The sequence below is a fragment of the Muscardinus avellanarius genome (genome assembly GCF_963383645.1).
Source record: "Muscardinus avellanarius genome assembly, chromosome: 16".
Lineage (NCBI taxonomy): Eukaryota > Metazoa > Chordata > Mammalia > Rodentia > Gliridae > Muscardinus > Muscardinus avellanarius.
The window spans coordinates 53,677,093-53,690,737 of NC_137802.1; the positions used below are offsets into that span (position 1 = coordinate 53,677,093).

The window sequence follows — 13,645 nt, forward strand, 5'->3', positions numbered from 1 at the left end:
GCGTTCTTATCTCGGTACTTCGCACGCATCACTGTGCGTGTCCGGGTGTGCACCATTTACCCAGGGCGCCAGGATGTCCCTTGCGGCGCTTAGGCACCTGTGCGTGTGTCTTGGTCCGGGTGTCCCGGGATCCCGACTTCCCCACCAGCAGAGCTCGCTCCTGCCACACCGAGGCCCCGCCCGCGCTGACCGCAGGTCTCTGCCCCGCCCGCTCCAGACCGCGGCTCTGCGCTGCGCGTGCGCACTGGCCCTCGTGTGCCTGCTGTCCCTGCTGCTGCCGCCCGAGGGCGCCCTGGGCGCGGAGCTGCACCCGCAGGAGCCCAGGGTCCCCAACTGGTTTCTGAAGTTATTTGGCAGGTAGGCAGGCAGAGGAGGGGCGGGTCGTGGAGGGGAGGCGATTGGCACCCGGCGCACGCACTTCGCGGCTCCGTGATCTCTGCAAAGATTTGTTTCCTAGCTTCAAGAAATCCCAAACCCAAAATAAGCCCGCGAACGCCACGAAATCCCCTCCGTTGGACACCACGAAATTCCTTCCATCGACCACCACGAAACACCCCCTGCCGACAGCCATGAGAGTCTCCCTACCGAACGTGGCCACGAAAGCCCCAGTACTGAGCCCCGTGGAACTCCTCCCACCGGCTTCCAGCGGGGCCTCCAGGTAGGGGAGCCTGGACCCCGCTGGCACCGATCTAGGAGCCTGGGAACCGCGGGGAGCTCGGCGGAAGCCGGAGGGAGCTCCTGCGGAGGGAGAGGCCACGGCCCAGGGACTTCCTTCTCCAGCCAGCGCTTGACCTTCCCCTCGCTGCCTGTCCACCCCTTTAGGAGAGGTGCCTCCACTCCCCAACGGGAACAATAAAGAGAACCCTCAATGGCTTCCGTGACTTCTGTGGGCAGGGAGGAGCTGTCTTTCAACCGGAGAGGAGCCCTGTAGTTCCTGGGGGGAGAGGACCTTGGTGCCCATCTACCCTCCCCGGTCTTGCTCACATACACCCCTGCTCCGGTGAAGGGCTCTGGCGCCAAGGGAGACTCTGAGAGCCTAGTGTGGTGGCGGATGCTTGGAATCCCAGTACTTGGGAGTCTGAGACAGGAAGGATCACAGATTTGCAGCCAGCCTCAGCTACTTAGTGAGGCCCTCTGCAACTTAGTGAGACCCTGTTTCAAATAAAGGATAAAAAATAGGGCTGGGGCTGTAGCTCAAAGATAGAATGTCCTGGATTCAATCCCCAGTAACACACACACACACACACACACACACACACACACAAACACACACACACACACGAGGGGGCAGCCTGAGAGAAACTGGGCCTTGAGGCTACAGACCCACACTGGCACCTTTCTGCACAGAACCCAATAGCTTCAAAAGGCAGCCTGGGATGTGGATGTTGGCACAAGAATAAGAAGAGTTGGCTTTGGCCCTGCGGAGCAGAGCATAGCGTGCCCCCTCCACCCACAGCCCCAAAGTGAGCAGGGGAGGAGCAGGAGCCTCGCCAGGGCCTGTGCCCCCCTCCCAGGTGTGAGAATGGCATACTCTTCTGGGGGATGCATGGCTGTGTCCATCAGAGGCCTGGGCAGGGCCAGGGGCGCTCCCAGCACTCAGCCGTCACTGAATGTCAGGTACGGTTCAAGCAGGGTCCGGTTCCTGCCTCTAGGAAGTGTCTGCACCTCTCCCCACTCAGAGCCCATCACTGTCACGCTCTGTCACCCAAACTCAAACTCTTCTCCTGCTGAAAGCAACCCCCATCCAAACCCTCCTTGGCTGTAAGAAGCAACGTGGGCCACGCCTGCACCCGGCGGCTGCAGCCTACCGACGCCTTTAGGGCCTGCTTCCACTGCCAGGTCATGTGGGCGCACCAGACAGGACACGACTATGGCAGCAGTTCTGTGGGATCAGTGCGAGGTGCTGCACTTGGGGACGTGGACCCCTCGTCCGGCAGCCCCCAGCCCCGCAGAGCGAGCACATGGGGGAAGCAGGAGACGCCGTTCCGGAACCAGAAAGGTTCTTGGTCCACAGAGCTCCTGGCCCTGGGAAGAGAGGAGCTCACTCCCACCACACCAACACACACACACACACACACACACACACACACACACACACCACCCACCCCATCCCCATCTATTAAAGATGTCTGAGAAGGGCAGCGCACACACCACTGGGGTTCCTTCTGGGGCAAGAGTCTAGTCCTCACCACCACCCACCCAGCCTAGAGCTGGACACCCATCCACAGATGGGGCTCCTGAGGTGGCTGGCACCCTTGGCAAAGCTAGCCTTCTCCCTGCTATCCTTCTCCTGCAGCAGCTCAAATACATCCCTGTGCCCAGGAGTTCACTACCCCTCAGGACAGCCACCCAACACAGCCAGAGACCACCTCAGCCCTGAGCTGCTGCCCCCACACCAAGAACACTTTAATTCTATTTGTGTGTGTGTGTGTGTGTGTGTGTGTGTGTGTGTGTGTGTGTGTTACTGGTATGGAACCCAGGGGCATTCTACCTCCCACCCACACCCCCAGCCTGATTTTATTTCTTTTTTGTGTGTGTGTGTGAGTATGGGGATGAAACCCAGGGGCATTCGACCTCCGAGCCACACCCCCTGTCCTATTTTTTATTCTTTATTTTGAAACCGGGTCTCATTGAGTTGCAGAGGGCCTCACTAAGTAGCTGAGGCTGTCCGCGAACCGCGATCCTCCAGGTCTCAGCCTCCCAAATGCTGGGATTACAAGCGTGCCCCACCACGCCCGGCTTTTATTATTTATTTTGAAACAGGGTCTCACTAAGTCGCAGAGGGCCTCACTAAGCAGCTGAGTCTGGCCACAAATCTGCGATCCTCCAGCCTCGGCTCCCCAAGTACTGGGATTACAAGTGTGTACCACCATGCCCAGCCCAAGGACACTTTAGTAAGAGCCCTCCACCCACTGGCCAGCTGTAGGGGAAGGTTGCTGTGGGCACCAGGGAGCCAGGTCGGCAGCAGGAAGGTCTAGAGGGTGCAACGGAAAACTTAAGTCCAACATGGCGCTGCGTTGACCTCTACACTTGCGGGGTCCCTGCCTCCTCTGCACCTCAGCCTCTCCCTGTGAGGAGGCGGGCTGAGCGCCTCACTGCCTCCACAGACGTCCTGGATCCTTCTAACTGTCCCTTGCCTCTTCTCCCCTCCTGTGCATTTGGCCTGGTCTACCCCATCAGGTCCACAGAGACACAGAGAGAGGCAGTGACTTTGATGTGCTTTATTGAGCTGATGCGGGAGCAGGGAGCATGCGTCAGCCAGAGCTGAAGATGCAGGGCTGGGGGAGCCGGCGCGGCCTATGCCGTCATGGGAGGCAGGAGGTGGCCTTACAGATCCACTGGGCTCAGCTCCCTGTGGAGAGAGGGTAGAACCTGGGGGTGGGGGCAACCTCACGCCCTCAGGAAGACTGTCGGGGCCTGTTCTTTCTCCCCCACCTCCCACACACCCCTTCTCTCACACTCCCCCATTTCAGTCCCAGGGAGCTTGGCAGACGGGCAAGAATCAGACCCACCTGGTGTCAGCTGCGTGGGGGGAGTCCCATTTTAAGAAGTCCAGCGTGTCCTGCTTGTCTCTTTTCCCATACCTGGGAGGGAAACGGCAGCTGGAGCCCCACAGTGCCAGGTGCCAGCTCACCTGCCGCCAATCCCCCCACACCACCCTGCCGAGGTGCACCGGCAGAGATGCTCCGGATTCCCAAGCGCAGGTGTGGGAGGGGCGGGGCTGGAGACGGCCAGGAATGGGGAGTGAGCCCAGGGTGTTGAGGGCTGGTGCCTCTCTCTCTCTTCCCCCTCTCTCTCTATCTCTCTATCTCCCCCCCCCTCTCTCTCACCTGGGCCTGGTCAGCATGTTGATGTATCTGCGGAGCTCGGCCGCGTACTGGGCCATCTGCTCTGGCGTAGCGTTGTCCCCCGGGTACATGGGCTCTACTGGGGCTCCCCAGGCTCCCAGCAGCGGCTGCAGCAGCAGAGCCACACAGGTGGTCAGGAGCAGCAGGGCGAGGCAGCGGTGTGTGGCAGCCATCTGAAAAGCCAGGGCAGGGAGATGGAGCTAGAACAGAGCCCCGTCTGCAGACCCGCTTCTCAAAGCCAAGCCTGGGGACAAGGGACAGAGCATGGGGCCATGAGCACCCACCTCTCAAGGCCCCCAGCCCTGCAAAGCACCAACCTCCATCCCAGGCCGGCGCCCCAAGGAGCCCCTCAGTTCAGTGTCCACTTACCCCGGGGCCTGAGCGAGTAGATGCTGGACCTGGCGAGCGCCTGCCTCAGGCCAGATGGGTGCCCCTGCACTCGGCCGCGCCCCTTTATAGTCCTCAGCGCCCCCCAGAGTCCCCGCCTCCTGTCCACCTCTCTCACTCTCCAATACACACACACACACACACACACACACACACACGCACGCACGCACGCACGCACACACACCATCTCCCTGGTACCGGCAGCGCCAGTACCAGGGTTGGAGACAGGATTCTGGCGCCAACTAGCAGCGTAGCAGATGCAACTGGACCACAGGGAGTCTCCTGTGGCCCGTCTCTCACACCCCTTCCCTCTGGGCGCCGAGCAGCCTTGGCTCATGTAGGACGTGGTTCTGGACACTTCAAGGCTACCAGAAGATTCTGGTCTCAGGCCTTGGAACGGCCTTCTGGCCTCCTGAAGGTCAACCCAAGTCATCAAACGGATTCCTTCAGGGTACAAAGTTGGGCTGCAGCTCCAGGATTCCAGGGATAGAAACTCAGGTCTTCCTTTCCAGCCTGCAAGTAGAACAAGGAGGAAACAGAGGAGGAAGGGGCCTCAGGCCACACGGAAGGAGGGGAACCCAGCGTGGGTGCACAATGAAGAACTAATGTGCTTGGGCTCAGGGGAAAAAGAGGGGCGATTCAGGAGCCGTTTCCTCCCCCATCCCAGAGCTCCACCCAGGGGAAGTGCTGAATGCCAGCATCACCTGCAAAGCCTCAAATGTTCCCAAGTGCCACCAACCCAGCTACCTCACTGAGTCCTTAGGACCCCCACTTTACAGACTCAGGGTCATTCAGCACCTGGCCCCGCGTAGCACACAGCGAGTCCATGGGAGATCTAAGGTTCGTAATGAAGTCTAACTCCAAAACTGAACTCTCTTATAAGCGGGATTATCATTCCCTGCTTTGGCCAAGAAACAGGGGCGGGGGCACAGGGATGAAGACACTTGCTCTAGATCTCATTTTTTTCTTTTCCAGTACTATGGATGGAACCCAGGGGCATTCTACCTCCAAGCTCCACCCCAGCCCTATTTTTTATTCTTTCTTTTGAAACAGGGTCTCACTGAGTTGCAAAGGGCCTCACTAAGTAGCTGAGGCTGGCCGTGAGCCCGGATCCTCCTGTCTCAGCCTCCCAAATGCTGGGATTACAAGTGTGGGCCACCACGCCCGGCTTCTAGATCTCAAATTCTGCCTTAGGATCCCACCACCACTGACCCGCCCCCTCAAAGAAGTCTGTCCCTGCTCAGTGTCCCTCCCCCCCCCCCCGCCCAGGCAGGGGAATTTCTTTCCCTCTCTGAGGCTTTATTTTTCTTTCTGTAAAATGGGGCTCGTCACACCCATCAAATCAGGACAGGGAGGACACAGGAAGCCCTATAACTGAAGGTTCTGCCTGTTTCTCTCCAATCTGATGTCTGAAAACAAGAACAATAATGTCCTACCAGACAACTCACACTCTGAGAGGCAGATATGGAGGTGGCCCCATGTCCACAAGCCTGGACACTTCTCTAGCCAAAAACAGGGATGGGCAACTGGTGGCGAGACCCAGGCTGTGGCCCGTGTTAGTTGCAGTGCGCCACCAGGGGGCGCCCGGCCTCCAGCCCGTGCTGGAAGGATCTGGGATCCCGCAGGCCCGGAGCCGGGTGGGACCGGTTCCTAATGCCTCTCCAGTGAGGACCCAGCCGCACCAGACAGACAGAGCAACTGGGGCTGGTGAGCCACCCATTTATAGTTCTGTCCTGTGGCAGAGGTAAGCCAGCTTTGTCAGTGCCCAAAAAGTGACAGTTCCTCCACAATGTCAACCAAGCTCCCAGATTTTATTGTTTTCTTTTGCAAAAAGACTCCAAGGTCCTCTCAGGGACAATCCAAGAGGAGGAGATAGTGTGCATTCCAAAGGGTTGGCCATGTTCAGAACAGAGTGATAGTGTCACCCCCACACACACCCTTTTCCATTGTTTTTTGTTTTGTTGTGTTTTGTTTTTGCCGTACTGGGGATGGAACCCAGGGGCATCCTACCTCCATGCTATACCTCCAGCTCTATTTTTTATTCTTTATTCTGAAACAGGGTCTCACTGAGGTGCAAAGGGCCTCACTAAATAGATCAGGCTGTCGGCGAACCCAGATCCTCCTGTCTCAGCCTCCCAGATGCTGGGATTACCAGCGTGCGCCACCACGCCCGGCTTGTTTTTAATTTTTTGAAACAGTCTTGCTAAGTTGTTGAGGGTCTTGCTAGTTGTTGAGGCTGGCCTCGAACCCGCACTCCTCCTCTCAAGTACTAGGATTACGGGCATGCACCACCACACCCAGCTTGCATAGAGCCTGTTAGGGAAGTTACCCTACACTCCTCTGCAGACAGACCGAATGAGGATGCTAAGCCCCTCTCTTGGCCCTCCCTCACGCCCTCTGCACAGGGAGGACAACCCCTGGGCGGCACTGGGGATGGTGAGCGCTGTGAAAATTACAGTAGGAGAACACCTGAGAAACACCTGGGGTGGCGGAGTGAATGAAGGCAGGGGAAGGAGCCAAGGGAGGGGCCCCATGTACGTGGCCGCCAGGCGTGAGTTCAGCCAGCACTGTGTCCCCACCACCTCTCCCCTGGCTGTCTAACCTCGATCCCTGCTGCTGTCAGGGAGCTGCCAAGTAGCTGTCATTTACAGTGCACCTGTTCTTGAGGCCAGAGCCAGAGACAGGTCTGGAGCTTCTGCAAGGAGCCCGATGAGAGCCGTCAGGGAGGGCCAGGGCTGCGTGCCTGTCCATGCATCCGTCACGTGGTAGCCACCTTGGTTTTCCTCGGAGGCATCACAGTGCGTGCGTTCCGTAACCCTTCCGTAGCAGCCCAAAAGGTGCGTCACGATGCCCACGTCATCCACCCACTCATGTTATCCCAGGGGCATCGAGTCATCCCACATCATCACAGAAGGATAAACACAGCACAGCAAGCTATTTGAGAGACCACGTTCAAGCCAGGCATGGGCCACGCACCTGCAGTCCCAGCACTTGGGAGGCTGAGACAAGAGGATCACAGGTTCATGGCCAGCCTCAGCTACTTAGTGAGGCCCTCTGGAGCTTGGTGAGGCCCTGTTTCAGAATAAAGAATAAAATAGGACGGAAGGTAGCTCAGACACAGAGTGCCCCTGTGTTCAATCCCTAGGACCAAAAAAGAGAGTGCCCACATTCACATTAATTTGATCACAGAATTAATATGAAATATTGTTAAATATTAAATTAATATTAAAGTTCTTGTTATAATTCTTCTATTTTATTAGTAGTAGTTATTGTTCCTAAACTTTTTAAAGACTTTTATTGATACATTGTAACCATACATGATAGAGAGATTGATAGGGATACAGCCATACTGCACATATATTATATGGTCTGCTTCCTTCCCCATACCTCCCATTTGTTTCTTTTTTTTGTGTGTGGTCCTGGGAATTGAATCCAGAGGTATTCTACCTCTAAGCTGCACCTCCAGCCCTATCTTTTATTCTTTATTTTGAAATAGGGTCTTAGTAAGTTGCAGAGGACCTCGCTAAGTAGCTGAGGCTGGCTGCGAACATTTGATCCTCCTGTCTCAGCCTCTCAAGTACTGGGATTACAAGCGTGTGTGCCACCAAGTCCAAATTACTTTTTATTCTGAAACAGTGTCTCTCACTAAGTTGTTGAGGGTCTCACTAAATTTCTGAAGTTAAAGCCAGGGGTTGTGGCCCACACTTGTAATCCCAGCATTCGGGAGGCTGAGTCAGAAGGATCGCGGTTCACAGACAGTCTCAGCTACATAGTGAGGCCCTCTGCAACTCAGTGAGACCCTGTTTCAAAACAAAGAATAAAAATTAGGGCTGGGGGTGTAGCTCAGAGGTAGAATGCCCCTGTATTCCATCCTTAATACCGCAAAAAAAAAAAAAAATTTCTGAAGTTGGCCTTGAATGTGTGATCCTCCTGTCTCTGCCTCCCGTGTACTGGGATTACAGGCTCAATTACAGGCTCGGGCCACTGCCCCAGGCTCCGCCCCTTTGTTTCTAAACTGCTGCGTGCCTAATTCATAAATTAAACATATCATAGGTATGTATACACTGGGGAAAACATAGTATATACATCATAGGGCTCAGTACTCTCTCTGGCTTCAAGTATCCAGTGGGAGTCTCAGAACATGTCCCTCACAGATAAGTGGGGGCTGCTGAAAAGAAGCCCACTAACGCAATACTCACTGGGGAGAGCCAGCTTCCACAGGAGCTCAGCTACCCCCGAGAAATGCAAGCTGAGGCCTCCACGGGCCCTGCCAACAGTCCCATCAACTAACAGCCGCCAGCTCGCCAGCTCGTGAGTGAGCATCCTGAGCTCAGCCTAGGGGCACCTTCAGAGCTGAGACTGTAACCACTCAGGAGCCGCCTAGCTAGAACTGCTTCCACAAGCCCTTCCCCACTCTGACTCTCAGAATCGTTAGTGAAGCCAGGTCTGGCAAGTAAAGCGCTTGGGAGGCTGAGACAGGAGGATCCCAGGTTCGCAGCCAGCCTTGGCGACTTAGTCCCTCCACAACTGAGTGAGACCCTATTTTAAAATAAAGAATTAAAAATAGGGCTGGGGGTACAGCTCAGAGGTAGAATGTCCCTGGCTTTAAACCACAGTACTGCAAAATAAACAGATAAATTATAAAAATAGGGCTGGGGATTGAATCCCTGGGTTCAATTCATAGTACCACGAAAAGTCAAATCAATATCTAAGTAATAAGATGTGTATAAAACAGCTCAGTATCTAGAATGTAAGTGATTTTTTTTTTTTTTTTTTTTGCGGGTGTGGGGATGGAACCCAGGGGCATTCAACCTCCGAGCTACACCCCCTGCCCTATTTCTTTATTCTTTTTATTTTGAAACAGGGTCTCACTAAGTTGCAGAGGGCCTCACTAAGTAGCTGAGGCTGTCAGCGAACCGCTGTCCTCCAGTCTCAGCCTCCCAAATGCTGGGATTACAAGTGTGCACCACCACACCCGGCTTAAGTGATTTTTTTTTAAGGAGTTTTATGTTGCTCAGGCTGGCCTCAAACTCATGACCCTCCTACCTCAGCCTCACAAGTATCTGGAACTACAGGAGTGTACCACCCTGCCCAGCTATAAGTGCTTTTCTTTTTGTGGTACTGAAGGATGGAACCCAGGGGCTTCTTTCTCCGAGCTATACCCCCAGCCCTATTTTTTAATCTTTATTTGAAACAGGGTCTCACTGAGTTGCAAAGGGCCTCACTAAGTAGCTGAGGCTGTCTGCAAACCCGAATCCTCCAGTTTCAGTCTCTGGAATGCTAGGATTACACGCATGTGCCACCACGCCAGTCCAGTGCTTTTGTTTAAAAGATGGCCATTAAGCCGGGCATGGTGGCTCACGCTTGTAATTGCAGCAATTGGGAGGCTGAAACCAGAGGATCCACAGCCTCAGCTACTTAGTGAGGCAGGCCCTTTGCAACTCAGTGAGACCTTGTTTCAAAATTAAGATTAAAAAATAGGTCTGGGGCCTGGCGTGGTAGAGCATGCTTGTAATCCCTGCGCTTGGGAGGCAGAGACAGGAGATTCGCGCAGGTTCAAAGCCAGCCCCGCGCGCTGGTTTAGGAGACCCTATTTCCAAATAAAAATGTAAAAATAGGTCTGGGAGTGTAGCCCGGAGGTAGAAGGGCTTCCAGTAATCCCAGTACCACCACCACCAAAAAAAAAAAAAAAAAAAAATAGGGCTGGAAGCCGTGCATAGTGGCGCACGCTTGTAATCCCCATGCTTGGAAGGCGGAGACAGGAGGATCGCCCTGGTTCAAAGCCAGCCTCAGCTGGCTTAAAAGACCCTGTTTCCAAATAAAAATATAAAATAGGTCTGAGAGTGTAGCCCGGAAGTAGAAGGGTTTCCAGGAGACCCAGTACCACACACACACACACACACACACACACACACACACACAAAATAGGGCTGGAGGTATACCTCGGAGGTAGAATAACCCTGGGTTCCATCCCCAGTACAACACACACACACACATACACACACACACACACACACACACACACACACACACACACACAAATGGCCATTAAGCCCAGCAACGTGGCACATGCCTATAAACCTAGTACTTAGGAGGCTGAGACAGGAGAATCTCGTTTGAGGCCATCCTCAGCTATTTAGCAAGACTCTCAGCTACTTAACAGGACCCTGTTCCTAATTAAAAAATAAAATAGGGCTGGAGATACAGCTCACAGTAGAAGGCCCCTGGGTTCAATCCCCAACACCAAAAATAAAAGTGGCTAATGCTGCTGTTGTTGTTATTATTATACTGTAAAATTACATCTAAGATTCCTTCTGGCTCCAATGCTGGTTGAGTCTGCTCTGCAGTGGAGATCGCCTGCTTAACACCTCTCAAAATGAACAAGAGGCGAACCCATGTCACTAATGTCAACCAGACATGCTGCCTGGGCAGAAACTGTTTATGGCCATGGATATAATTCATACCAGGTCTTTCTTCTATTAACTTGGCTAATAGAAGAGCTTCAAACTTGGCTCTCCCAGGCAGACCAACAGACAGGATCATGGACACACAGACAGACACACCCTGGCCCACCACCACATCCTGGTTCAGAGGAGAGAAGACAAGTAGTAAACAGAATGGGAAATGGGTGTGAGATAATGGTGATACCGTGGAGAAGCCAGAGAGGCTAACTCCATCCCCAAAAGCAGGAGTGCTTCGGAGGTGACCACTCTCCACAGGCTGAAGAGCATGAAAGAGCCGTGCGGGACAGGCGAGGGGCTGCGCAAGGCCCCAGCATCGCGTCCACGCCGCCTGTGACCCACACAGGCCCTGCCTAGACTGGCCTCCTCAGCCCACCCTCCCCGGAGACGATGGAGGCCAGCTGGGCTTCCCTGCACAGGCTGTCAGAGCAAGGCCTCCCCTGCGCCTATGGCAGAGCCAGCTCTAGAGTCTCCTGCCCCCTCACGGGGTGACCTAACCAGACAGTCCTGCAGCCCCCTACCCACCCTCAAGCTGCGCTGGCCCGCCTCCTGCCTTCTTACCCTCTCTGACCTACAGGTTGGCCTTGACTGATTCTCCCCTTTACCCCCAGCCTCCCGCCTCGGAGTCAGGCTGGCCCTGCTGAAGTAGAGGCCCAGGAGAGAGGCCACAGGCAGGAGGGGGAGACACAAGCCCTTCCTGGGGGGGGGACCTAGAAGGGAGACAAGACATGAGGCACAGATAGGTCCGCTAGTGACTGGAGCAGCAGCCATGAGAGCCAGGTGGTCAGAGAGGGAAGAAAGCACAGACCAGGGCCACCCCGCAGGTCTTCTCCAAGACAAGGAAGGGTGTCTGGGAGTCAGCTTTGGTGGTGTCTGAGGTGGGGGAGGGTTGGAGGGAGTCCCTGTGGCCTTGTCACCAGGGGGCACAACGTGTGATTTACGCACAGAGTGTGCATTGGACCAAGGTGGGAGGGGCGGTTTCCCAGGTAAAGGATGGCCGCCACACTCCCATCCCTACTCCTAGGTCAGAATGCACCTGCCTCTTCAGCCAGTGTGCCCACTTCACCCCCAGATGGCCCATCCTGGATCCCACTGGAAACTCAGCCCCTCCCCAGCCCTGGGAACCACGCTGGGGTGTGGGTGCCTAGCCCGCACCCCCGACCGTCTTCATTTCTGCTGAGCAGGGCGCTTCTGCCCCCAGCTCCCCTCCTAGCTCCTCTGCCCCTCCATCCCCAGAGACTCTTCTTCCCACCCCATCTTCAGGAGCTCCCGTCCACCCCGCAGGCCCCTGGACCTCCTTCCAGAGGCCCCTCCTCTGCGCGCTGTCCAGCTCGGCTCCGGGCACAGGGGCCCCACCCCGCCAGCCCGGCCCTGGAGGCCTTCCTCTCTGAGGTCTTCTCTCCCCCCTCGACTTCTTAGCTCTTCCACCCGCTCGGCTCCCATTCGATGCGGCTGCCACGAAGAAGGGACAGAAAATACAAACGCACACGTTCCGTTTCTGTGACATTTGCTCTTTATTTGGGGACCAGGGGGGACCACACTCAGTCCCCCAGTGCAGCTGGTGGCGGGGGGCGCCGGGAAGTGGGCGGAGGGCCCCACCCCGAATCTTGTATGCAAATGAAGTCGGCGTCGTTAGCATATCTCCCAGGAGGCCTTGGGGTCTTCACCAGTCGTAGGCGCCTCCTGGCCTGCGGGAGGGGAGGCAGGTGGGGAAGTCGTAAGACCCGGCCCGGGCCGGGGTCCCTTGGGCCGCCGCCCTCCAGGGACCCGTGTGTGCGGCGAGGGCGGGCGCCTTTACCGAGACCCGACGGGATGGTCCTGGTCGTCGGCGACCAGCAGCTTGGGGACGAGCGCCTCTGGGCTGTGGCGTTTCCCATACCTGCGGGCGGGCACGGGGCGCGGTCAGGACCCCGCGGGCCGGGCGGGTGGAGGGTTCGAGGCCCGGGGCGCGGGCCGGGCGGGTGGAGGGTTCGAGGCCCGGGGCCGGGCGCTCACCGCTGCCGGGTGACCAGGTTGAGGTAGTGGCGCAGGGAGGCGTAGTAGCGGCTCAGCTCCTCCGGGGAGGCGTCCTCTCCCGGCGCCTCGGGCTTGGCGGGGTAGGCGTCGACCAGCGCGCCCAGGCAGGCGAGCAGGGTCAGCAGCAGGGCGGGCCACGGCCTGCGCACCGTCTCCATCTGGGAGGGGGCATCGGAACGCGGGTGGTCCTGAGCCTCGACCCTGCGGCCCACGCTCCGGTGGCCTGTCTGGAGCTGCTGCCCGCCCCAGGCGCTGTCACCCGCCCGCTGTGTGCTCTCGGGCATCGCGCCCATCTCTCTGGCCTCAGTTTCCTCGTCTGTCCGAGGACTTTAAGCCCTGTCTGCCTCCCCACTCCCGCTGCTGCCCAAAGAGGAGGATGGAGGAGGAGAGTTATGCTGGCAAGCGGGCTCCCGGGCTTCGCCTTCCCACCTCTGTGCTCTCCCCAGTCCAGCTCCTGCTACTCCGCCCCAGCTTCCTCCATCCCGGCCTCAGTCTCCCCACGAGATAACTTGGTACCAACCATTCCTGGGCTCCCAGTCACTCACAGCGACAGCTCCCAAAGCGAGGTGGGCGGGAGGTGGAAGACCAGGCAGTCTGAGGGGTAGACCGCTGCAGGTCGGGCTCTGGCCTCCTCCGCTCCGAGCTTTCCCTGCGGGGCTTATATCCTGGCCTGGAAAGGGAGGGGGGAGTCCAAAGGGGAGGGGGAGCCAGTAGGAGAGGCCCTTCCTCTCCTCCCTCCCTCCCAATCGAAACTTTACAGCCAGCCAGGACGTGATGTCTCCACCTCGCAGGAGCTGAGGGGGCAGCTACTATGTTCAGACACAGGGTGTCTTGGGTGAACCCTGAGTTCACTCCAAACCCCCCCCAGTACGAGGTCTAGCCTCCAGAGAAGGGCAGCCCCTAGAACCGGCTAAGGGATTCGGTCTCCCCTAG

The 13,645-nt window shown here is 56.7% G+C and overlaps 2 protein-coding genes across 2 annotated transcripts; both read right to left on the minus strand.

The window, feature by feature from the left end:
• Positions 1-3,327: 3,327 nt before the first annotated feature.
• PPY (pancreatic polypeptide) lies at positions 3,328-4,021 on the minus strand (the record flags this gene model as incomplete). The annotated part of the gene is made up of 3 exons (XM_080714087.1): positions 3,328-3,352; positions 3,513-3,584; positions 3,831-4,021. The coding sequence occupies 3 exons, from the start codon at positions 4,019-4,021 to the stop codon at positions 3,328-3,330; spliced, it is 288 nt and encodes a 95-aa protein (XP_080570213.1).
• An 8,469-nt stretch (positions 4,022-12,490) lies between these two features.
• PYY (peptide YY) lies at positions 12,491-12,870 on the minus strand (the record flags this gene model as incomplete). Its single annotated transcript, XM_080712722.1, has 2 exons — positions 12,491-12,575; positions 12,692-12,870. 2 exons carry the CDS (start codon positions 12,868-12,870, stop codon positions 12,491-12,493), a joined length of 264 nt encoding a protein of 87 aa, XP_080568848.1.
• Between the last annotated feature and the right edge of the window lie 775 nt (positions 12,871-13,645).